The following is a 25,527-nucleotide window of genomic DNA, read 5'->3' on the forward strand; positions in this document are numbered from 1 at the left end:
GAAGAACTCTGTGGCAGAGACAGCCATAACAACAAGACCATCCCTTCTCTTTGTGCAGTCCTCTGCCTCATTATTATACACCTTCCAACTTTTGTAACAAATGAAGCAGGGGTCTTATAGAAAACTATACAACCCTGATTCATCCCCACAGCAGGTCTACCCTGTGCATTGAATGAAACCCTGGTCCCGTGGAAAAAATAGTAAGGGATCATGTAATTGAAGACTGTATCATAATGCATATGCACAAAAGGGACAAATTAAGGTTGCACAGGTAACCTTAACTTTCATACTCCCTAGCTTTTGAGTTCTTGACTTTGCAATCTTAGTAATGTTCTTTTAATATAGGTGGTATGTCTGGCTGAGTGAAAGAAGGAGATTCTCAGTTTTTACAAAAGTAAACTAAAGAACCAGACATTTAATCATGTGGCATCATAAAGACACCCACAAGGGTTATCAGCAGGTTTGGAACCTTTAGTTCAACTGCAGAAACCTCTATCATTTGAGCTGAGTAACTTATAGCAATCATATGTTGTTATCCTCTATGCAGACCAGCAGTAGAGGAGGGTGACGTACATTCTTCCTGTGGGTTTCAGATATTTGATGACAGCAGAGGAATGATGAGACTCCGGAAGATTGGGTTCCATTCCAGGCTCTGGAGGGGAGTGTGCTCTAGTGGGCACATTCTTCCGTCCATTTCCCCCACCCCAGCTTGACCCCTTTTGTCCCATCCCCTCCAATGTTTTCTCTGTCCCAGTCCTGCCTCTTCCCAACCCCTGGTTCCTTGTCACAGCCCCATTCTCTTCACATAGTCAGTCCAGTGTTCACCCCTTATATGAAACTTTATATTACTTGTAAAATGTCACTGAAGCCTATGTAAATTTTATGTTAATGATACCTGTAAAACTTTAGCATTTGGTTGAAGAGGTTTAATAATCAGCTGCTTCCCTGATGTATAGAGAACCTTTTCTGAATCAGGGCCCCATGCTACTGAGTAAACTGGTGTTCCTATAGAAAGATAGAAAAAATTGTATCTTATAAAGATGATTTGAAAAACACATGCAGAAATTATTAAAGGCACTTAAAATGATTAATAAAACAAAATGTTGCTGAAACATTTGGAATTTTTATATACTGAAGAGATAAAACAGAGCTGTTTTAATACTGCTAGCAGAAATAATTTCAATATATTTACTAAATACCTTATTGATATTTAAGAACAACTGTGGTGCTAAACAGCACAATTTAACAAGGCAAATATACCTGCTTCTATTGGTGATTCTACTGGGTGGCTACAGGAGTGAAGATGAATCCAGTAGGCTAACTCTTACAAGTCTTTAAAAGATGCAAGCAGGGACCTTACAAAGAAGGACACCTCTCCACTTTTTCTGTCCAGCCAGCAGCTCTTCAGAGAATTATCTCTGTGCTCCCATCAACTGGGCTAATTGCTGCCATGGGAAGAGGTTATAGATGACTGCTACCTGGTTGGTGCGGGAGAGAGAAAACTGTCCCCCAGCTAAAAGGAGTGGGAGGAGACCATCCTCTGTCCCTCACACTAACTGAACTGCAGCTCTGGCCATGTTTAGTGGCTTCCACGATAGTGCACACCGCCACAGAAGCAGTGATGCCATCAACATCTAAAGAAATCGTCTGGCCCCTGAGGAAGTGAAAAATGTATGGTGAAATTCTGGCAAGATTGTCATCTGATGGTTGTACATTGGCTTATGTGGAATGAATTACTGGTCTCATTTCAATTTCAAGTATACAGGTGCCCATGTCACTTTTAGCTCTAAATGGCATCCTTGAAAGCAGCCTTATCAAAGGTCAAAGATTAAATGGGTATGAAAACTGAACTGTTATTATTTTTAATCACATTTATATACATACAACTTTATGGACAAATGCAGTCCCTGCCCCTTATGGTTTACAGTCTGAATTTAAACATGACTTGACAACTACTGACAAATAATGAGGCTTCAGAAGGGAGGGCACAGGATACAATAATAAGATTAGGTTGTTGCTTTGGTTATCCATGTGCCCATCTTGATGGTTCTGTGTTTTATAAAATGTTTTTGTTGGCTTATTTATTGACTAGCTACAGAAAGTTGTGATGGGAGACTACTTCTCATCTGCCGGGTATGGTCCATATTGATCAGATCCAGAACACTGGTGGGGTGATGGTAGGAGAGCTTATACTGCCACTGTCCAAGCTATATACACTGTATATTCTGTAGAAATATGTGGAAGTTTCAATCTTCAGGTTTATGAGTCTGGTGTCTTTCACCAGTGGTGAATTCATTTAATTTTTAAAAAATAACCCTGATGCAGCGCCATATAGGTTGTTAAATACTATAAAATCAAGACATATGTCCTTGCAAGGTCAATGATTAACATAATTCATTTAAAGTGAAATCCTGTCCCACTGACTTCAATGGACATCTTGCCATTGATTTCAATCTGGAGTTGAACCACAGACCTAGTCATGAAAAGCTTTGTATTCCATTATTACTAATATCCTGGTGCACCTGCATTATTCTTTATCAAGTGTTTAAACATATATTGAGGCTGCACTCAGCTATAATGCATTGAACTACAACTCTGTTCTGATCAGACTTACCAACTGTGAAAATGAAAGAACACTGTACTTGCCTTTGAAAGCTGCATTAGTGAACAGAGGGTCAGGAAACCCAGAAAAGACCATTTCTGACAGACTCATTATTTCACTTTTGATTTTTCCCCCTAAAATTTGAAGGAAGTTCCATTATTCTACTTCTTCATGTTTCTGACCCAGAATCTGAGAGATTCACGTTTACTTCAGGATTATACCTGAATTTCAATTTACAGCTAAGTATCAAATAAACAGACAAAATGAGGTAAAATGTGAGCAGATCAAGACATGTTTGTTAAAAAGTAAGTTACCTATTCATACTAGCACTCCCACCATTTCTACCCTGTGTGATAGTGCAAAACTGTGAAAGTGAAAAAAGATGTTAGCATACTTATAGGGTAAAATTTTCAAAAGCACTTAAGTGACTTAAGAGCCAAAGTCCCATTTGCAAAAATGACTTAGGCCTGGTCTACACTACGAGTTTAGGTCGACTTTAGCAGCGTTAAATCGACTTAAGCCTGGACACGTTTACACTACGAAGCCCTTTCTGTCGACTTAAAGGGCCCTTTAAACCGGTTTCCTAACACCACCTCGACAAGGGGATTAGCGATAAAATCGACCTTAGGGGGTCGGAATTGGGCTAGTGTGGACGGAATTCGACATTACTGGCCTCCGGGAGCTATCCCACAGTGCTTCATTGTGACCGCTCTGGACAGCACTCTCATCTCAGATGCACTGGCCAGGTAGACAGGAAAAGCCCCGCGAACGTTTGAATTTCATTTCCTGTTTGCTCAGCGTGGAGAGCACAGGTGACCATGCAGAGCCCATCAGCACAGGTAACCGTGATGGAGTCCCAGTCCCAGTCCCAGGATCGCAGAAGAGCTCCAGCCTGGACCGAACGGGAGGTACAGGATCTGATCGCCATCTGGGGAGATGAAGCAGTGCTCGCCGAACTCCGAAACAGTAAAAGAAACGGCAAAACATTAGAAAAGATCTCCAAGGCCATGAAGGACAGAGGCCATAACAGGGACGCGCGGCAGTGCCGCGTGAAAATTAAGGAGCTAAGGCAAGCCTACCACAAAGTCAGAGACGCAAACGGAAGGTCCGGGGCAGAGCCGCAAACATGCCGCTACTACGCGGAGCTGCATGCCATTCTAGGGGGTGCAGCCACCACTAGCCCAAGCGTGTTCTATGAGTCCCTCTCTGCAAACGGGGAAGCGGGTTCGGCGGACGAGGAAGATGAGGATGGAGAGAACATAGATAGCTCACAGCAGCAAGGAAGCGGAGAAACCAGTTACCCCAACAGCCAGGATATGTTTGTCACCCTGGACCTGGAAACAGTAACCCCCGAACTGACCCAAGACCCTGAGGGCACACAGGGGACCTCTGGTGAGTGTACCTTTGTAAATATTACACATGGCTTAAAAACAAGCGTGTTTAATGATTAATGATTAATTTGCCCTGGCAATCGCGGCCAGTACAGCTACTGGAAAAGTCTGTTAACGTGTATGGGGATGGAGCGGAAATCCTCCAGGGACATCTCTAGAAAGCTCTCCTTCATGTAATCCCAAAGCCTTTGCAAAAGGTTTCTGGGGAGGGCTGCCTTATCCCGTCCGCCATGGTAGGACACTTTACCACGCCAGGCCAGTAGCACGTAGTCTGGAATCATTGCATAACAAAGCATGGCAGCGTATGGTCCCGGTGTTTGCTGGCATGCAGACAACATCCATTCCTTATCACTCTTTGTTATCCTCAGGAGAGTGATATCATTCACGGTCACCTGGTTAAAATGGGGCAATTTTATTAAGGGGACATTCAGAGGTGCCCCTTCCTGGTCTGCTGAACAGAAATATTCCCCGCTGTTAACCACGCGGTGGGGGGGAGGGTTGAAGTGACCATCCCAGAGAATTGGGTGTGAGGGGGAGGGGAGTTAGTTGGGTTTGTGCTGCATGTTAAACCTGAAATCGCAGCCCCTCCTTTTACATTGCAAACCCATTTTAAATGGCACGGGTGCTTGGTATGGGAAATGAGGGCAGAACTGTTTGAAACCATCCCCACATGTTAAGAAGGTTAAAAAAGCCCAAAGACTATATGTCTTACCATGGCTGCCTGCAAGCTGAAATCTGTGTCCTGGCACTGCGTGAGTGATCTCTCACACCAAACCAGGAGACTCTCAATATAAGAGGAAAAATGCGACCTTGTAACGAAAGCACATGTGCTGTGTGATGTTGTGAACAGCAAAATCTAACGTGAAAGAGTCTACCCATTGTTCTCTAAAATGTATCTTTTTTAACAACCTCTCCCTTCTCCACCAGCTGCAAATCTTACTCCTTCGCAGAGGCTAGTGAATATTCGAAGAAGGAAGCGAAGGACGCGTGACGAAATGTTTACTGAACTTCAGACTGCCTCCCACGCTGACAGAGCACAGCTGAATGCGTGGAGGCAGTCAATGACTGATTTTAAAAAAGCCCAATATGAGCGAGAGGAGAGGTGGCGTGCTGAATCGCGGGCTGAAGAGGAGAAGTTGCGTGCTGAAACGCGGGCTGAAGAGGAGAGGTGGCGTCAACTTGTAATCAGAAAGCAAGAGTCGATGCTCCGGCTGCTGGAGCATCAAAGTGATATGCTCCTGCGTATGGTTGAGCTGCAGGAAAGGCAGCAGGAGCAGAGACCGCCGCTACAGCCCCTCTGTAACCAGCAGCCATCCTCCCCAAGTCCCATTGCCTCCTCACCCAGACGCCCAAGAACACGGTGGGGGGGCCTTCGGCCACCCACTCACTCCACCCTAGATGATTTCCATAGCAATAAGTTTTAAAGTTTTAAATTGGAGTGTGTCCTTTTCCTTCCCTCCTCCCCCACCCATCCCGGGCTACCTTTCCAATTATCCCCCTAGTTGTGTGCTGAATTAATAAAGAATGCATGAATGTGAAGCAACAATGACTTTATTGCCTCTGCAAGTGGTGCTCGAAGGGGGGAGGGTAGTGGGGGAGGGTGGGGTGGTTGGTTTGCAGGGAAGTAGAGTTAACAGGGTGGTGGGGGAGGGGCAGAGGGTTCATCAAGGAGCAACAAACAGAAGTTTCACTCCGTAGCCTGGCCAGTCACAAAACTGGTTTTCAACGCTTCTCTGATGCGCACCGCGCCCTGCTGTGCTCCTCTAACCGCCCTGGTGTCTGGCTGCGCGTAATCAGCGGCCAGGCGATTTGCCTCAACCTCCCACCCCGCCATAAATGTCTCCCCCTTACTTTCACATATATTGTGGAGCGCACAGCAAGTAGCAATAACAATGGGGAGATTCTTTTCGTTAAGGTCTGAGCGAGTCAGTAAGCTGCGCCAGCGCGCTTTTAAACGGCCAAATGCACATTCCACCACCATTCGGCACTTGCTCAGCCTGTAGTTGAACAGGTCCTGACTGCTGTCCAGGCTGCCTGTGTATGGCTTCATGAGCCATGGCATTAAGGGGTAGGCTGGGTCCCCAAGGATCACGATAGGCATTTCAACATCCCCAACTGTTATTTTCTGGTCTGGGAAGAAAGTCCCTTCCTCCAGCTTTCGAAACAGAAGAGACTGCCTGAAGACGCGAGCATCATGTACTCTTCCCGGCCAGCCCACGTTGATGTCGGTGAAACGTCCCTTGTGATCCACCAGGGCTTGCAGCAGCATTGAAAAGTACCCCTTGCGGTTTATGTAGTCGGTGGCTTGGTGCGCCGGTGCCAAGATAGGGATATGGGTTCCGTCTATCGCCCCACCACAGTTTGGGAATCCCATTGCAGCAAAGCCATCCACTATGGTCTGCACGTTTCCCAGAGTCACTACCCTTGATATCACCAGGTCTCTCATTGCCCTGGCAACTTGGATCACAGCAGCCCCCACAGTAGATTTGCCCACTCCAAATTGATTCCCGACTGACCGGTAGCTGTCTGGCGTTGCAAGCTTCCACAGGGCTATCGCCACTCGCTTCTCCACTGTGAGGGCTGCTCTCATCCTGGTATTCTGGCGCTTCAGGGCAGGGGAAAGCAAGTCACAAAGTTCCATGAAAGTGCCCTTACGCATGCGAAAGTTTCGCAGCCACTGGGCATCGTCCCAGACCTGCAACACGATGCGGTCCCACCACTCTGTGCTTGTTTCCCGGGCCCAGAATCGGCGGTCCACGGCATGAACCTGCCCCAGTAACACCAAGATTTCCACATTGCTGGGGCCTGTGCCTTGTGAGAGGTCCATGTCAATTTCCTCATCACTATCGTCGCCGCGCTGCAATCGCCTCCTCCTCAGCTGGTCCTGGTTTGGCTTTGGCATGTCCAGGAGGCTCTGCATGTTTTCCAGGACAATGCGCGTGGTGTTCATAGTGCTCAGAATTGCCGCGGTGATCTGAGCGGGCTCCATGATCCCAGTGCTGGCTATGGCGTCTGGTCTGAAAAAAGGCGCGAAAGTAGTATCTGACGGACCAGGGGAAGAAGGGAGGGAGGGAGAGAGGGAGGGAGGGGCGAGTGACACCGCGTACAGGTACAGGGAATTAAAATCAAGAAAGGTGGCTTTGCATCAGGGAGAAACACAAACAACTGTCACACAGAATGCCCCCCCCCCAAAGATTGAACTCAAAAGCCTGGGTTTAGCAGGAGGGAGGGGGGAAGCAAATGAATGGAGAATAAATCTATTTTTTACATCTTAAGACGACGGCGCAGCATGACTGATAGCCCTTGGCATTTTCTGGGTGCTTGGCAGCAAATACTGGGCGCTTGGCAGTAAGCCTTCAGGTCTATTGCACGATCTGATGCCCACTGCAGTATGACAACGATGGATACCAGTCGTAATATACTATCTTCTGCCCAAAAGGCAAGGGGTTGCTGCTGTATAGCAATGTTGCCCCATCCTGCGAATAATACATCTGATAACCATCATCATCAAGGCAAGGGGGCTGGTGCAATGCAGCCCCACGGCTGCCAGCCCCATGTCTGCCAGCACCCAGATAGCCCTCGGCCTCTTCTGGGTGCTTAGCAGACAATATTGGGCACTTGGCAGAAAATAGCATACTACGACTGATAACCATCATTGTCTGCCCGGGTGCCCATGATCGACAGCCACTGCAGTACGATGACGACGGTTACCAGTTGTAATATACCATCTTCTACCAAAAGGCAAGGGGCTGGTGCAATGCAGCCCTACGGCTGCCAGCCCCACAGCTGCCAGCACCCAGATCGCCAATGAAGGCTACCAGTCATGCTGCACCGTCTACCGCCAAAAGGCAGTAAGCTGCTGCTGCTGTTTAGCAATGCAGTCCCACGTTTGCCGGCACCCGGAAGAGATATGGTGACGGTGAGCTGAGCTGAGCGGGCTCAATGCTTGGCGTGGTATGTTGTCTGCACAGGTAACCCAGGTAAAAAGGCGCGAATCTATTGTCTGCCGTTGCTGTGACGGCGGGGGAGGGGCCTGACGCAATGTACCCAGAACCCCTCGCGGCACTGCTTTGCATCATCCGGGCATTGCGATCTCAACCCATAATTCCAATGGGCGCCGGAGGCTCCGGGAACTGTGGGATAGGTACCATAGTGCAATGCGCCGGAAGTCGACGCTAGCCTCGGTACTGTGGACGCGGTCCGCCGACTTCATGCACTTAGAGCATTTTAGGTGGGGACACACACAATCGGCTGCATACAACCGGTTTCTATAAAACCGGCTTCTATAAATCCGACCTAATTCTGTAGTGTAGACATAGCCTTAGGCACTGAGTCAGTTAGAGTGATAAGTTGCTTTTGAAAATTTTACCCATAATATCTGGGGTCCTCTTTCATATCTTAGCATCAAGCAGCCTTCAGATTTTTTCTTCTCTACAAGGAAATGCTTTTACCCCTGCATTTGCCTGCTCCATTTCTGCTGCTCTTCCTCAGTGTTTGAACAGAGATGTTGTCCAAGAAATCCCTCTCCTGTGCTGCCAGTTGGCCAGAACTGACACAAGTCTTCTAGTAAAGCTGTGGAGTGGTATCAGAAAGACCCATAACTTTGAGAAATGTACCTAAAATGACATTTTTATGTTTAGTGAACAGGAAAGAAATGAAGAGGCAAAGAAGTTAGTCAAGTGTGCTACAAATCACTTTGTGGTTTGCAGACTGAATTCCTTAATGACATTCTCATTAAAATTTCTTGCTACCAAATGCTGTTCTGCCTTCAGAACTGTCTGCATTAATAATGAGTGACTCCACTTGCAAGTTATTCACATGAAATATTGTTCTCATGTCACTGTCACATACAGCGGTTCCATGCTAGGGGGGAAGGAGAGAGAGAGCGCGCGCGCAGCTCGCCACAAAAATAATAGAGCAGCCCCATTTAATGCATTGCTAAGATTCATAGGATAACCCACCAGTAATCCATCACAGCACATGGGCTATTACACTACCACTGTAGATGAAGTATCATGGGTCAGGAGATGCTCAACCTGTGCTAAGCTAGCCCAGGCTAACTGCAATGAAGATTTACCCCCGAGTACAACTGCATTTTACATTGCAAGAAATGTCAGGCAAAATGTATCTCAGTACTGCTTAAAATACCAGGTACATCAATTTGTTGCTCTGTGATTTCAGTGGAATGCAAGAATGTGAATGGAACACTGTAGGAGCACAGATGCTAGAACGGATGACATGCAAGAAAATGGCTACAAATCATGAGCAATGGAAAGAGTCGAGCAGCCTTAACTACAGGTATCACTACTAACTCTGCCGAAAATAACAAGAATATTCTATCTTTCCACCATAAGAGGTGACTCACATTTTAACCATCATGTCTCAATCTGCTCACATTTTACCTCATTTTATCTGTTTGATACTTAGCTGTAAATTGAAATTCAGGTACAATCCTGAGGTAAAAGTGAATCTCTCAGATTCTGGGTCAGAAACATGAAATGGAATAATGGAACTTCCTTCATAAGGGGTTTTTTTTGTTCTGTTTTGTTTCTGGGGGTTGGGAGGAGAGTACAGTGATCAAGGGCAATAACAAGCGAATGAAATGGGTAAAACATTTAAGCAATGATAATTCTACCACCTTTTAATAAGATGACAGAAGATGACACAAAGATGGTAGCAGATGATACAGAATTATTCTAGATAGTTAAGTCCAAAGCTGAGTACAGAGTTATGGGGGAATCTCACAAAACTAGGTTACTGGGCAGATGAAATTCAACATTGATAAGTGCAAAGTAATGCACATTGGAAAATATAATCCCAACTACACATATATAATGGGTTTCTACTAAAAAAAAAAGAAAAAAAGATATTGGCATCACCAGTGCGCAGCAGCAATCAAAAAGACTAATGGAATATTAGGAACTATTAGGAAAGGGACAGAAAATATCATAGTGCCACTATATAAATCCATGATGCACCCGCATTTTCAATACTGTGTCCAGTTCTGGTTGCCCCATCTCAAAAAGTATATAGTGAAACTGCCAAAGGTTCAGAGAAAAGCAACAAAGATGATCAAGGGTATCGTACAGCTTCCATAAAAGGAGAGACTAAAAAGATTATGGCTATCACCTTAGAAAAGAGACGACACCAGGGGTGGGGGAGAGATATGATGAGAGGTTTATAAAATCATGAATATTGTGGGGGAAAAGTGCTATTTACCCTTTCCCACAATACAAAAACCAGGGGTCACTGGATGAAATTAATAGACAGTAGGATTTAAAAGAAACATCAGTACCTTTTCCACACAACACACAATTAACCTATGGAACTCACTTCCATGGGATGTTGTGATGGACAAATGTATAACTACGCTCAAAAAAGAACTAAATAAGCTCATGGAAGATAGGGCCATCAATGGCTATTAACCAAGATGGTCAGAAATGTAACCCCATACTCAGGGCAACCCTAAACCTCAGACTGCCAGAAGCTAGGAGGGGAAGACAGGGATGGGATCACTCCAACTGCCCTGTTGTGTACACTCTCCCTTAAGCTCTAGTACCGGCCATTTTTGGAGTCAGGATACTGGATTAGGTGGACCACTCGTCCAAACCATTATGGCTGTTCTTATGATAAAATTTAACACAATGAACATAATATAATTACTTAATGCTTTAATTGGTATAAGATCCTAACAAATTCCCAATCAAGTCTGTGGGAACAGAGTCAGCTTTCAGTCAATTTAGAATAATCTATCAGGGCCTGATCCTGTAAAGTGGATGCTGAAGGGATGCCATGCCTTGCAGTATCTTGCCCTAGATCAAACATAAACTGAAAGCAGAAGTAAAAGAAAGGTAAGATAGTCATTCACTGGCGCCCAATTCTACCCTCAGACATATATGCAACTCTCAGTAAAGTCAATGGAAGTTGAACATGCCTCAGAGCAGAATTTGGCTCTTGCTTTGCAAGGTTTACAACACTGAAAGTTATTTGACTTGAAAATGTACAAACAATGACTTGAAAAAATGACATCTGACATTTTTGCATGATATCAATTGAGAAATAGGGAATAGCATATATTGCAAAATAATTTATAAAAATAGATGTCAAAAGGATTGTTGGCTTATCTTACTTTTTGCACTGTAAATGTGAAAAACACATTATATTTGAGCTATGAACTTCCTTAAAACAACAGAAATACATTTTTTGCCTCCACTCCTGTGGTTAAAAATGCCTTCGACAGGTTGAAAGGATTTAGATAATTTGTTTTAGAGAGAGATAAGGGTCTGACATTTAACCCAAACCCAGGTGCATGTGGTTTCTTAAAAAATGTCAAAAGGTCACATGATCTCAATGTACAAAGTCTGAAAAACAAAACTTAGTTGGGTGTCTTAACTGAAATAGACTACAAATGCAAGAAATTCCAAATACAAAATCAGCAACATTTTATAATCATTAGAAAGGGAAATATTTTAAGAAATAGATATAAAAATAAATATTTTGCAGCTTGTCACACTAGCACTTCTAAACTATATTGCTTTAAAGTAAGTTTAAAAATATCTGGAAGGCTGTATCAGAGTTCAAAGCTTAGTTTACCAAGCCAAGCTCAAAAGTAGGTCTGTCTGTATGGCCCCAATTCAGTAAAGTACTTCAGCGTGTGAGTAGCCTGACTGCACTAAGCCTGCCTCCTTGGGTTAACCTAGGCATGTGGTTAAGTACTTTGCTGAACCAGGGCCTTTAAGAGTTTAACAGTGCAAATCAGCCAATCTGAATATATAAAAGAATATACTAGAACATATGTTAAAACATTTTATTACTGTCATTATGTATTAAACTTTTGTCTTATTTTTATGTGTGATAACTTGCATGAAAATAATGGCAAAACATGGCTCTGTCATTAAGTTACACCATGTTTGTATACACCTCCTTTCTAGAGTGTGGTTAATCTGTAGAAACATCCCAATTTCAGGAGGGATGGGAGAAATGCTTATGTTAGAACAGGGATGAAGAACATCAAAAGTGAAAAAGGATCTAGGTAACAAGAGTTGGTTATCTGCATTCTCTTCTCTGAAACACTGAAAGAGACTGATGTATAACACAAAGCTATCTGTAATCAGCCCTTATGGGGTTCTGCTCTCCAACTACACTTTAAAAATGTATGAAACTCCTAGGCAGTAATATAACAACTTTGGTATTTCCTTGAGGAAAAAAATACAAAATATATTTTAATTTTTTTCTCATCTAAGTGGTCCAGCTTCACATTCCAGCTGAATTCACATTTAGGAGCTAATCTCCAACTCCAGCAGTCTCTCTCATCTCCCCCACCTCCATCCAAACAAAGAATAGCACTTCTGCCTTTGAGGGCTGTCCCTAAGACCCTTTGTTCCCACATCGAGTGGCTCCTCCTCCTTGCCAGCCACTGAGGGTTCAGAGAAGAGGATAGTAGCTATCACAGATCAGCCACTCCAGAACCGTTAGCTCCCACCCTGTGGCAAAAATGATACATTTTTTTAATCATGGGCTGGAGTCAGAAAATAGGTGAGCCTAGGGGGAAAGGGAGAAACTGGTAAAATATTTTACTATTTTTCCCCAAGAAAATAACCATAAATTACAGTGTAGTTGGGATTAAAACTAGCCTAACCTCACTTTAAACAACATAATTATTTTATGGCTGTAACTCACTAATACCCAGAACTTGGTCTGACAGAGTTTGAGTTTTTTGACTTTCTGGGCAAGGCTCACCTGTTTTCCCTGACTTTTGAGAAAGGAGAAGGTGAGGGAAGTTACAAGAAAGCTTTGGGGGGGTCAGCATCTGTTCATTCTTGTTAATAGGGTGAAGGGTGGAAAAGTCCATAATCTGTGTCACTGGTTTATTTGTAAGTTTTATTTCTGATATACATGTATCCAGGATGCCCTGATGGTGCATTTTTATATTTCCAATAACAAAAACAAAAGATCAATATTTTATGATCAATAATACATTGGAAGAACTGAGGGAGAAGAAATAAAATAAATTTTTAATACCAAGGCCACACAATAAACTCTTCTCTTTGTGGTCAAACTGCAACTAAATTTGGGGTAACACTTTAAAAAATTCAGTATTTTTATATTGGGAAAAATATTTTTCTTTTAGACTGTCATCTCATTCAAAAACAAATGAACTGTTTTTCTCAAATTTAATTTTAAAAAGTTTGCCTTAAGGAAGTGAGTAACCATGAAACATTTCAGTTTAAAAAAGAAAGAGAAGTTACTTACCCTTCGTAACTGGAGTTCTTCAAGATGTGTGGTCCCTATCTGTATTCCACAGGAGGTATGCATGCGTTCCATGCATCTAAGACCAGATAATTCTAGCAAGCAGTGTCCATTGATCTGCACCTGTGCCCTTCCTCTTCTCATACTCCATGCTGAAGGTATAAGAGGTGGGGCAGACTGATGCCTCTCTCGTTCCTCCTTTTACCACGAATCAGAGATTATTCGAAGCAGAAGGGAAGGAGGACAGGTAATGGACTACAGCTAGGGACCACATATCTCAAGGAACTCCAGTTATCAAGGATGAGTAACTTTCCTTTCTTCTTCAAGTTCGGTCCCTATGTGTATTCCACTGTGGGTGACTGGCAAGCACTACTTAAAGAGGATGAGGGGGTGTAAGGATGCAGGTGGTATGGCTGCTTGCAGAACTGCCATCCAAAAGGATGAATTAGTGGAGGAGGCTTGGACCAAGGCATAGTGTCTCATGACTGCGTAGATGGAATTCTACATTGCTGTCTTGCAGATATCAAGCCGAGATACTTCTTGAAGCCACTGAGGATGCATACCCCATGTGGGGGAGGAAGGTGTACCAGTTAATAACGAAGTAGGATACAGTCAGAGATCCACTTGGAGATCTTTGGGGAGGAAAGACTTTGACCTCAGGCTTGTTCCACTACAACACCAAAGAGCCTAGATGACTTTTTGATCTGTTTTGTTCTCTGTAAGAAAAATGCCAAAGCTCATCTCAAATAGAGAGAGAATGAAGTCTCTTCTCGATGCTGGAGGTGGGGGGATTGAGGAAGAACACAGGTAAAGTGGATAGTCTGGTTTATTTGGAATTTCTAAATTACTGTAGGGGTGAATTTTGAATATAACTGTAGCATGTCCTTGTCTTGATGAAATATTGTGTGTGTGTGGGGGGGGTTACTATTAGGGCCCCCAGTTCACCTACCCATCTGGCTAAGATGATGGCAATGAGGAAGGCAACCTTCATAGATGAGTGTAGCACTGAACAAGTGGCCAGGGGTTCAAAAGGTGGCTTGCTAAGTGTTGAAAGTACTAAATTAAGATCTGATTGAGGGGCTAGTCTTATTACCAGTGGAAAAGTTCAAAGAAAGCCATTTAAGAAGCTGGAGATGACTCAGTGAGTGTGATCAAAGGCACCCCTGTATTCACATTGTACATATTAGCATAAGAATCTTTTTACAAAAAATGCCTTGTGAGGTATCATTTGAAAACTAATAACTCACTGGTCAATAATATCATGGTGAAATGTATGTATCAGCATTATACGTAAAGTTATAAATTCCCTCTGTATGATGTTAGTAGCACATATTCAAACCCACGCAGCCCTAACTAAGCAGGAGTGGTTAAACAGGTCTTTCCTAAACAAAAGAAACTTCAATTTACATATAAAAAGTAAACAGGTTCCTTGAGACAGCAAGGAGACAAGGCAAATCTACATTTCAGCATACACAGGGGAAAAGAAAGAGCATGGGACCACCTTCACTTCCAGACTCCATGTCACCTTTCTTACGGTTTGAATAAACTTTGCTTTGAGGAGTAATCATAAAAAAAAAAACCATTTCAAATGGTGAATGGACTATAGAAGTGAGGGGCAAAATACCCCAAGTTCTCTCTCTCTCCCTATCGCTCTTTCACCTAAGAAGACAAAGGAAGCAGCCTTTTGAGAGGGATCCTGGCATGAAAATTTGGTTGCTGGGAACATGTTGTAAGGATTTTACCTTCAACCAAGTCTAGTTTGTTAAGTTTTAGCTACTAGAAAGCATTTAATCTTTATTTCTCTTGTAACCATTTCTGACTTTAATACCTTGTACTTACTTAAAATCTTTCTTTGTAGTTAAATACACTTGTTTTATTTTTTAATAAAAACGAATCCAGTGTTGTGTTTAAACTGAACTGTGTTTGGTAACTCCAATTAAAGTAGCAAACTGTTGTATATTGATCCCTTATAGGGGCAACAGACCTATAATACCTGAGCTGTCCAGGAGAGGGTTGAACAGTGCAGAACATACATTTTGAGGAAAATTCGGGATTGGGAGTGTGTTGGAATCTCCCTGCAAGTAGTAATCAACGGTTTTGGAAGCCAGAGCGTGGCTGGTGTGTTGCTCACAGGCTGCTAGGGTAAGAGTTGGACCTGGACTGCAGGTATACATAGACACTCAGGGTGTAACACGCATGCTATTAGGCTGTTGGTGAGCAGCCCAGGTTGGGATCTGTAACAGCAAAACATTGTGAAGCATCCAGGGTTATGGGGCAGGCAGTGACACAACCTCTCACTGGTCTGGACTGCATCCCAGAATGTGACAGTGAGTAAAGAGAGTAGCCTTCCGTTGGAGGATATCATGTGCTGACTGCCACCAGGTGAATCTATACTGAGCTAAGGGAAAGATCCTGTCATCTTGAGGGTAAAGAGGTAATCCAAAATATCAGGAATACCCATTGTCTCAGGAGACAAATGGTGCTGCTGGGCCCAAATAGAGAAACACTTCCACTTGGCAAGATTACCAGAAAATGTTAAGTCCTTTCTGCTGTTAGTGAGAATGGGATACGCTTTCAGAACAAGAACATTCTAGGTCCATTCAAATACCAAGCCGTGAGGTGAAGAGCTTCAAGACTGGGATGTCTGACCCTGAGGTTCTCTTGAGTCATAGGTTCAGGAAGGGATGAATGCTGGTGAGTGACTGGGTTGACAGATGCAGGTGACCCAAGAACCAGAAATGCCTGGGCCATTTGGGCGTGATGAGCGCTGTTCTGATTAATCTTCTGCAGTAGTCGAGAAAGTAGTGGGATAGAAGGAAAGGCACAGTTCAGATAGTCTGTCCAAGGAAATGTGATACTTCTGAGTCTGAGCCCACCCAAGCCTCTGAACCCAAGCCTGCTTAAGCTTGATGGGTCATCCCTGAGCCAGAGCGTGATGAGTCATCAGAGACTATTACCTGCAGGTCTTGTGATATGACCTAGGTCATTTCACCAGGGTTCAGCCAATCCACAGGTGATGACCCACCAAGGTGATCCCAAGGTAGGTACATAGGCACCTAAAGAAAGCACTCTCTCCTGTCTGCTCAGCATCACTACCTAGTCAAGAACACTCCCATTGCCAGTAGTTTCAACAGACTGTCCTTGCTCCTACTCCTGCCAGCGCTTGCTTCAGCTTCTGCTCTAGTGTTTGCCGTTTCCACGCTATCCAGCCCCTACTCCAGCCTGCATCTGCTCCTGCCTCAGCTGGCCAGTCAGCAACTCTGACAGGGAGTAAGAGAGCATTGCCTCTGGAGAACTGGCCCTGAGTTCCCTGGAATAGTATGTCCTGCACTTACTATTTGTCTGGGAGGCAGACAGGTCACAGGTAAGGTGTCCCCACTGAGATGCTGTTCACCACTGAGCTGTGCAAATCCCACGCATGATCAGTGGCAAAATGCCTGCTGAGACTGGCTGCCAGTGAATTCTGGGTTCCTGGGGTCCACTGCCAATAGGGTGATGTGGTGCTTGATATACCAGTTGCATAAATGGGGGAATGGATCTTCCTCCTACCTGTTTGTTTATGTAGAATATGCTTGTCATATTGTCTGACATTATGAGAACGTGGTGAGATTGGATTAATAGTAAGAATGCCCTGCATGATTCTTGGAGTGTTCTTAGCTCCAGAGGTTTATTGCATCCTGATTTTCCAGTGTGCGCAAGTGTCCAGTGCTGTTTGACCGTCCACGTAAGCCCCCCAACCTACCAAAGAGGCATCTGCAACTATTATTCTGTCGGGTGTGGGGCATAGGAAAGGAAAATGCACACATGCTTGTGCAAGATCTTTCCACCAAGTCAGAGAGATCCTTGCCTTAGTGCGGATTATCACTACAGTATTCATGCTGTTTGTGCTCAATGTATATTCTGTTCAAAGCCAAGCATGTAAGCATCAGAAGTGGAGTCCGGTGAACAGTGTTACATAAATACATGATGCCATGTGACCCATGAAAGTAAGGCAAATCTGGACCAATGCCTGACAGTTGTGCATAACCTGATCTATCAGGATGCCCATGGCTGGAATCTGTCCACAGTGAGATATGCCCTTGCTCTGATTGAGTCTAAAGTCACTTTTATTAGATCTATAGTCTGGGTTGGAGCCAGAGTAGACGTTTCCATGTTCACAGAGATTCCCAGGGATGCCTATAGATGGAGTAGCGATGGAATTCTTGTTATGACTTCTGGACATATCTTGCCTGTGAGAAGCCAGTCATCTAGATATTTGAATATCTTTCATATTGAGAGCTTTGAACTATATGTCTTTTTCTAGGAATGGTATTATCAATGACCATGTAGAATTTTAAATTGCAATTAGAGACACTGATTTACCACAGGCCAAGAATGGGTCTCCATTCTCCTGTTGTTTTGGGGACTAGAAAATATTTTGAATAAATCCTTTTACTTAAGGCTGAAGCAGTACCCACTCGATTGCTCCCCATTGAAGGAGGGATTCTACCTCCTGAAGGAGGAATTCCTCGTGAGACTAGTCCCTGAAGAGGCATAAGGGAGAGAAATTCTATGGCATAGCTGGAATGGATTATATTCAGCACCCATATGTCTGTTTTTGTTCTCCAGTTGTGGGAAATTTGTGCTAAACGTTCTCCAAATCAGACCTTGGAACCATGTGGAGACAGCATCAACATTGGTTCACAGCTCACAAGCATCCGGGGGGTGGTGAGGGGAAGATGGGTAGCTGCAGTACAGGTGGATGGGGAAAGCTCTCTCAATTTTTGCACCTTCTGCCATTTGTGAGGTGACTTGTAAGACTGCAGGTGATAGAAGAGCTGTGGTAAAGACCTCATCTTGTAAGATTGCTCATGATTCTTCCTCTTCCGGGTTGGGAGTAGAGGGTTGCCCTGGAGTGTTTTACTGAATGCAAAGACTCCTCTGTCTTCTGGTTGAAAAGATTAACTTTATCAAAGGGCAAGTCCTGCATGGTGTTCTGTACTTCCTTGGGGAACCCCAAAGAGTGTAGCCACATTTCCCAGTGCATCACTAAAGCAGTTGTCATGGATCTTGATGCAGTATCGGCAGTGTCAACTGCTGCTTGTAACAAGTTCTTCCCACGAATCTGTCCTTGTCAATAAGGGCTTGAAATTGAACCCTATCCTCCTAGGTAACTTGCCTTTATAGTCCAGGAACGTAGAATAATAAAAACTCACATTTTGCCAGCTCAGCTTGATAGTTGGGCTGGTAGAACTAAACACCTTTCTTCTCATACGATCTAAACCTTTGGCTCTAAGTCCCAGGCCACGGGAACTGGAGGATTCATCGGGGTGGGAATTATAACTAACCACTATCTAAACTTATTATACTACTAACAATATCAACTAATTGTATGAAAACTTGGAAATATCTATAGGAAAAAAAGTCAAAAAGAGGGTCAGTTCCAGATACTGGAGTCCGACTCACACCATGCAACTGTATGAAAGAACTGGAGAGGCATCAGTCCACACTGCCCCTTTTGCCCTTGGCATAAAACACAAGGAGAGCAAGGGCGCATGTGAGGACCAACAGACACTACTTGCTAGAATTCTCTGATCTCAGGCACATGGAGCACTTGTGTACTCACAGAGGAATACACACAGAGACCAGCATTCAAAAAAGAACAGTTACTTACCCTATAGTAACAGAGGTTCTTTAAGATATGCTGCCTAAAGATTCCACTGTCAGTGCAGATGCACCCCATGTACATAGATTGGATTGGATTTTTTTGAATAGCAGTGTCTGCTGTGGCCGTGCTTGCATTCTGTACACCTTCTCACTTCCCATAGCAGGAAGTATAATGGGCATGGTAGCAGCAAACCGCGCTCACTTCCTTCACTAGTAAGAATCCCAGGAGCAGGAATCCAATCACCATGGACAGAAGGTGGGATTGAGTTGTGTTGTCAAAACACATTCTCAAAGAGCTATAGTTACTAGGATAAGCAACAGTTCTTTCTTCTTCAAGTGCCTGTCCACAGAGATTCTACTCATGGTGACTGACAAGCAGTTATCCCAGTGTCAGAAGGTGAATGTGTTGATGTCTACTTGAAAAGTGACTCCAGGACTGCCCTACCAAAGTTCACATCCAACCTGAAAGCCTGCACCAGGGAATAATGGAAGAATAATGGAATCTGTGAACCAAACTCCACATTGCTGCTCTGTATATTTCTGATATGGGGACATTCACCAGACAGGCCATGGAGACTGCCAGGGTAGAGGTGGAGTGAGCCCTAACTTGCCCAGGGTGTGTGAGTCTTTCCTGGGGTATAATAAAAGCCTTAATACAGTGAGAGGACCATTTAGATATTCTCTCGGACAGTGGTTTTCAAACTTTGTACTGGTGACCCATTTCATACAGCAAGCCTCAGAGTGTGACCCCACCCCTTTATAAATTTAAAGTGTGTGGGGGGGTTAATTTAATTTAATGGGAGCTTGGGGCTGTCAGCCCACAGAGCTGACAACTCATGACCCCCATGTAACCATCTTGCAACCCCCAGTTTGAGAACCCCTACTCTAGGAAGATACTGGTTAACCGTAACCCTTTCAGCAAATGCCACAAAGCATCTACGTTTGTATCTGAATGGTTTGGTTCTGTCCAAATAAAAAGATAATGTTCTCACAACATTCAACATGTGGTGTTTTTCTCTCAGAGAGGGATGTGGTTTCAGGAAGAAAACTGGGAGGTGAATAGACTAATTGATGTGAAATCTGAGACCACTTGAAGCAGAACCTTCAGGTAAGGCCTGGATTCTCTTTGTGGAAGAGTGTATATGGTGGGTCTGCCCTGAAAGTCTGAATCTCTCCTATCCATCTAGCAGACACGATAGCCACCAGTTTTCATTGGAAGGTGGTAGAAACAGCATGTAGCCACAGGCTCAAATGGGGAATCCATCAGTCCTGTCAGCATCAAGGTGTGGTTCCATGATGGATGGATCTCTGGAATGGATGGAAACATATTAATGAGCCCTTTGAGAAATCGCACCACCATTGGGTGTGAGAAAACAATGTATCCCCAAACAGGGGGTAACCAGTAGATACTGTTGCTAGATGCATCCAAATCAAAATAAGAATCTAATTTGTTTAAAGGGAGTAAATATTCTAACATAGCATGTTACTGGTGAAAGTTGATATTACATTGCCAGAAGAGACTCTCTTCAATTTGATCTATGAGTTAACCTGGTTCAGGGTTTCCTGCTGTGAATGAGGATGTCCTGCTTGAAGCTGAGCAGCTTCCCTCTCTAGGAGTCATCCTGCCAACATCCAGGTGGTCAGGTGCAGGGACCTCATGTCCAGAGAAGGGATGTGCCCATTGTTTTGTGAGATCAAGTCTGACAAGACTAGTTAGGTGACAGACCATTCAATGGAAAGGTTCACTAGCTCAGAGAACCAAAACTGCTTGGCCTATGCTGGAGACAGGGTGAATAAAACCCCCCACTGATTTAAAAAACATAATTTTTAAAATGTAAATTAAATACAGATGTTTTTTGTTTGTTTGTGTTACAAATAAACCAATTGAAAATTAAATTTGAAATTGAAAATCTATGTTCAGGCCTAAATTTATTATAATCTATTAAAATAATCTAAATTAAATACACAAAATAATATGTAGCAGTACATGTTTCCTGCCAAATTTTCAAGAAAGTCAAACCACTGAACTGGTGGAAGTCTCTGGCTAAAGACCCGGAATCAGAGTTGGTTGAAGTGCTAAACATTATCAAAATGTTTTGAGTTTAAAACTAAGGATGTATTATCTGGAGTCAGTGAATTGAACTGGTTGTTGCTGGTCACCATGTCCTGCAAGGTTTTAGACTAGTAGATCTCAACCTTACACCTAGTTTCTACAGCTTTTGACAGCAGTAGCCTTTCTGTAGGTCCACAAAGAATGTTTTTTTACAGACTATTCAACTAGATCACTTCAGTGACTAGTTCATTCAAAGTTAAGAAACCAATCTGGTGCTAAAAAGCAGGAAAGCTTATTTTCCACTACCAATCTAGGAGTAAAAACAAGGTGTGAGAGTATGAGATCTACTAGTCTAAAACCATACGTGACACATGGGGAGGGGGGAGAGATGGGAGTCAAGTGTTCCCCTCGCCCCCCAGATTTCTGCTTGGCCTGTCAGGTTGGATGGGGAGGGGCTCCCTTCTCCTGCTGCACCTGGGGCCCAGCATGCTCGGCCCCTCTTCCTCGCAGCTGGGCCTGGGTGGGGAGCGGAACCAGCCACTTCTCACGCTGGCCGCTCTGGGTCGCTGCTCTGTACAGCACAGCAACTGCCTGAGATAGATTAAGAGAGCATGGCTGGCTCTCTTAATCTATCTCAGGCACCTGCTGAGATGTGTCCTCCCCTTCAGATTGTGACCCACGCAGTATCGGTAGGCACGAGTCATGTATGTCTAAAACCTTGAAGGATATGGTGACCAGAAACATCAGTTACATTCAGTAACCACAGATAATATGTCCTTAGTTTTAAAAGCAAAACATTTTGATAATGTTTTTCTTATGTATCCAGCACATTTAAGGTAACTTTACTCAATAAAAACATAATACAATGATGTTTTTGTACATTTTTAATTGAATTTGAATTTCCATCCGAATACAGCTTGACACAAATTGCAAGCAAAAATGTAATCATCATCTAGTAAAAAGTTAAGCTCATAATTGCTTAAATAAATGCGTATGGATATAGAGTGACCTCCTGGTTAGTAAAAAGAAGGACCAAATTTAGTGTAATGGTTATATTTAGCTGCAAAACAACTATTTTAATAGTTATGAGCCAATGAGCATCAACTTATCTTTAGGAAAATAACTAAAAAGTACAAATGCAAAAGGAGATTAAAATCTATGATTTAAATAAAGGTTTCATACTTCCTGATTTAAATCATGAATAAAATTGGTGATTATATCATTTTTTATTTAAATCAACCCATCCTGACTAGTGGCAGCACAATAACACAACTAGCATCTTCTCTTAGTTTCCTCAGAGCTGTGGGTATTTTGGGGATACAAGGAAAAGCTAGAAGTCCATGGGAACCGAAAATAATCTGATATGAAGCCTTAGCTTGCACTTCCTTTGGAGCAATACATTTGGCAGTAAGAATCCTTGCAAACAGGTCCACCTGTGGAAACCACCATCTCCGAAGTCCTTCTGGATGTCTTCTGGTCTCGAGGGACAACTTGTGGTTCCCAGGCCTCTGCTAACGTTCTAGAGGCTACGGAGCTGCAGACCCACTGATGTAATGTGATGTTCAATGTACTAGTCCCAAGGTCTCCAGAGGGGAGGATCTAGTACTTTTGCCAGTTGATGGAGTGCACCACTGTGTATTGTCCACGAGGACATGAATCATCAGGCCTTTGAGTAGGGGTGGGAAAGCCTTGTATAAGAATCTGATAGCCTTGAGTTCCAAGACATTTATGTGGAGGGTGACCATCTCCCCAGAATCTTCAGCCATGCCATATGAGTCCCCCCCAAACTTTGAATGGAAGAGTCCATGGCCAATATCTTGGCTGGCTGTGCCAGTGAGAAGGACATTCCTTTGTATACCTGAGTTGGATCAGTCCATCGGTTTAAGGAGGAGAGAACTCCGTGAGGTCTGTAACCAGTGGTCCATGGTGTGTCTTTTTGGCAGATATATAGATCTCAACAACCCTTGCAGAAGGCATAAGTGAAGTCATGTGGCAAGTCCTCATCTGAGTGCTGAGGTGAGACCATAATTGATTGATTTAGTCTATTGTAGTAAGAAATCTATTGATGGAGATCAACATCAGGGGACAGGTGTGAAACAGAGGCCAACTGGTGCCAACTGCCAAAGAGGTCACTATTCTGTGTCAGCATCACCTATCAGGCCTGAAAAACTCACTACACGTAACACATTGCTTTCATAGTATTTACCTATAAAATAGGTCTGAGGTATCAAATGAAAGCTCATATCATACTGGTCATCATAAGCATTACAAGATGTATGCAAGGTCAATGTGTAAGGAGTTATATGTACTTTCCAAAAATGTTTTAAACTGTGTCAACAGGCAGGGTTGGCCAGCTGCTTTTACCAAAGGGACATGGAATCACCAGCCTCAATCCCTATGTAGATCAAGCATTGTAAAACAAACACAAAATAGGCCCCATTTACATGTGAAAGTTAATAGGAGAAACAGGTGGACAGGGTGGATGTGAAACAACTAGGAGTATGGGGAGACACCTTGGACCCAACTCTTCAGGAGGAAAAGCACAGGGAATCATCCTGAGTCTGGGGGACAAAAACAGTAGACTTTAGGGAATAAGAGGATGGCACAAAGACCCTTCATTTATCCTGCACTTGAGGGGGTAACCAGGCAGTGAAAATAGGATCTCAACCAACTGCAGTTTAAATGCTGCAAGAAAGGGCTTAGGTGAGAAATTGCTTTAGACAAGGTAAGCCTGTTAAACTTAAGTGTTAGTCTAGTAGAAGCATGTTATACTTCTGTTTTATTTGTGACCTATTGTTCTTATTACCCTCAGCTCACTAGCTCTTAAATCTTTACTTTTGTTAATAAACTTATATTTGTTTTTACTACAAATAGATTACAGTGCTGTGTTATATTGGAACTGACAGTTGAATCAAACAAGCTGGAGTGTGCATGTGTGTTTGTACACTATTCCCTTGAGGGGGAAAGAGAGAGAGAGAGAGAGAGAGAGAGTGCATGCATACACTATTCCTTTGGAGGGAGGGGAGAGAGAAAGAGAGAGTGTGTGTGTATACACACTATTCTCTTGGGAGTAGTGAACCTGTTAACTACTGTGAGTGCCCAGTGATAGGGGCTGAGCACTTAAGGGGGGGCATTTTCAGAGTGGCTCAGGATCTGGGTGCACCTATTGTTAACTCGCAAGGGAAAGTAGGGGCAGGCAGACTTCTGAGGTGAGTGTTTGAATGGCTGAAGGGCTGACCGTGTCAGGGAGCTGACATCCAGCTACCACAAGAAAGATTCCCTCACACTGGAGGAAGGGGAGTAACAAAGTGACTCGCAGTCCAGGGCACCCTGAGAAATGGTCACAAATTGCAAAAGAATTGGTTGCCTCTGAACTTCTGAGGTACCTCCTCCAACACTTCCAGTTGTATCGGGGAGTCTATTTCTTGCTTCATTAGATTCTCACAGGAGGGGTCCCTGAAGAGGGTTATGGATGGAGGGGAAGGGATGGGAACAGCCTCAAACTGTATACAATAATCTCACTTGTTGATTTTGAGGACAACTGGTCCGAGGTTACCCCTGACCAGGCATCCTAGAAATGGGAGAGATGATTGCCAAAGGGAGAGAGTAATGGAAGAAGAAGTTGGTTCTATAAGACTCATAACTTGTGTTTCAAAATTGGTGTTGCCCAGAGTCCAGGATGGAGAGGCAGTCAAAGAGGAAGCTGAGGCTCGTCTGCATTGGAAATGCTGTCTCTTTCTTGGGGGCTTCAAGACATGCTGTTGTGAATAGTGTTGAGTCTAGTGCCTACACCTATGTTGTCTCGGGAATTTCCTCTTGGGAGCTAGGACACACAGGCCCAGAGATTTCAGTGCAACCCTCAAGTCTTTTAAAGTATGCAAGACATTGTTGGTGCTTCTGTTAAAGAGTTTGTTACCCTCAAAGGGCAGTTCTTTTATAGTGACCTGGCCTCACATGGGATCCCTGAAGCCTGAACTAGTAGAATCTCTGCATAGCCAGTGCAGTGGCCACTGATCTGGACATCATGTTGGACATTTCAAAAGCCATTTGGAATTGGGGCTAGCAGGGACCCTGGGATTTTTCACTTTTCTTTGCAACATGGGGCACTGATTGTCTGCTGATACTATCTCACCCAAATCATTCTCATACCTAATCAGTTCCCTGCCTTTGCAGGGGTCTTGGGCACTGTCACCTGTTTTCTGCCTGTGGTACAAAACAATTTAAAGGTCCTGAAGACTGAAATGCTTTAGTCTAGCCCAAGTTATTGAGCTCAATATAGGGGTAACTGGGTGAAAGTTAAAGGTCTGCGATATGCAGGTGGTCAGATTAGATGATCAAATCGTGGTTTCTGGCCTTAAACTCTATGGAAGTATGAAACAACATTTTCTGTGAATTTAGTTTCAAGATTCAGAATGGTGCCCACTTGCACCAACTGTGAATTTAGTCCAACATGTGTGCATCACTATAGGTATCAATGCATTGGGAAACCCAGAAGAGAGAAAAAGCATGCATGGAAAATTAATACATGAGGATGGATTGACAGGTGAACAGTATAGCAAACATTTCTATTATGACAAGAGAGTCAC

General features: G+C 43.7%; 1 protein-coding gene across 2 annotated transcripts in view; it reads right to left on the reverse strand.

The window, feature by feature from the left end:
- The window catches only part of IFT80 (intraflagellar transport 80), a 154,005-nt gene that overhangs the window by 80,667 nt on the left and 47,811 nt on the right, over nucleotides 1–25,527 (reverse strand). For both annotated transcript variants that reach the window (XM_026650014.1, XM_026650015.1), the window contains one exon: nucleotides 896–1,005. In XM_026650014.1, coding sequence (XP_026505799.1) covers nucleotides 896–1,005 — 110 coding nt within the window. The remainder of the gene's footprint in view (nucleotides 1–895; nucleotides 1,006–25,527) is intronic.

Source organism: Terrapene carolina, unplaced genomic scaffold, assembly GCF_002925995.2.
Source record: "Terrapene carolina triunguis isolate 2854851 unplaced genomic scaffold, T_m_triunguis-2.0 Scaffold88, whole genome shotgun sequence".
Lineage (NCBI taxonomy): Eukaryota > Metazoa > Chordata > Testudines > Emydidae > Terrapene > Terrapene triunguis.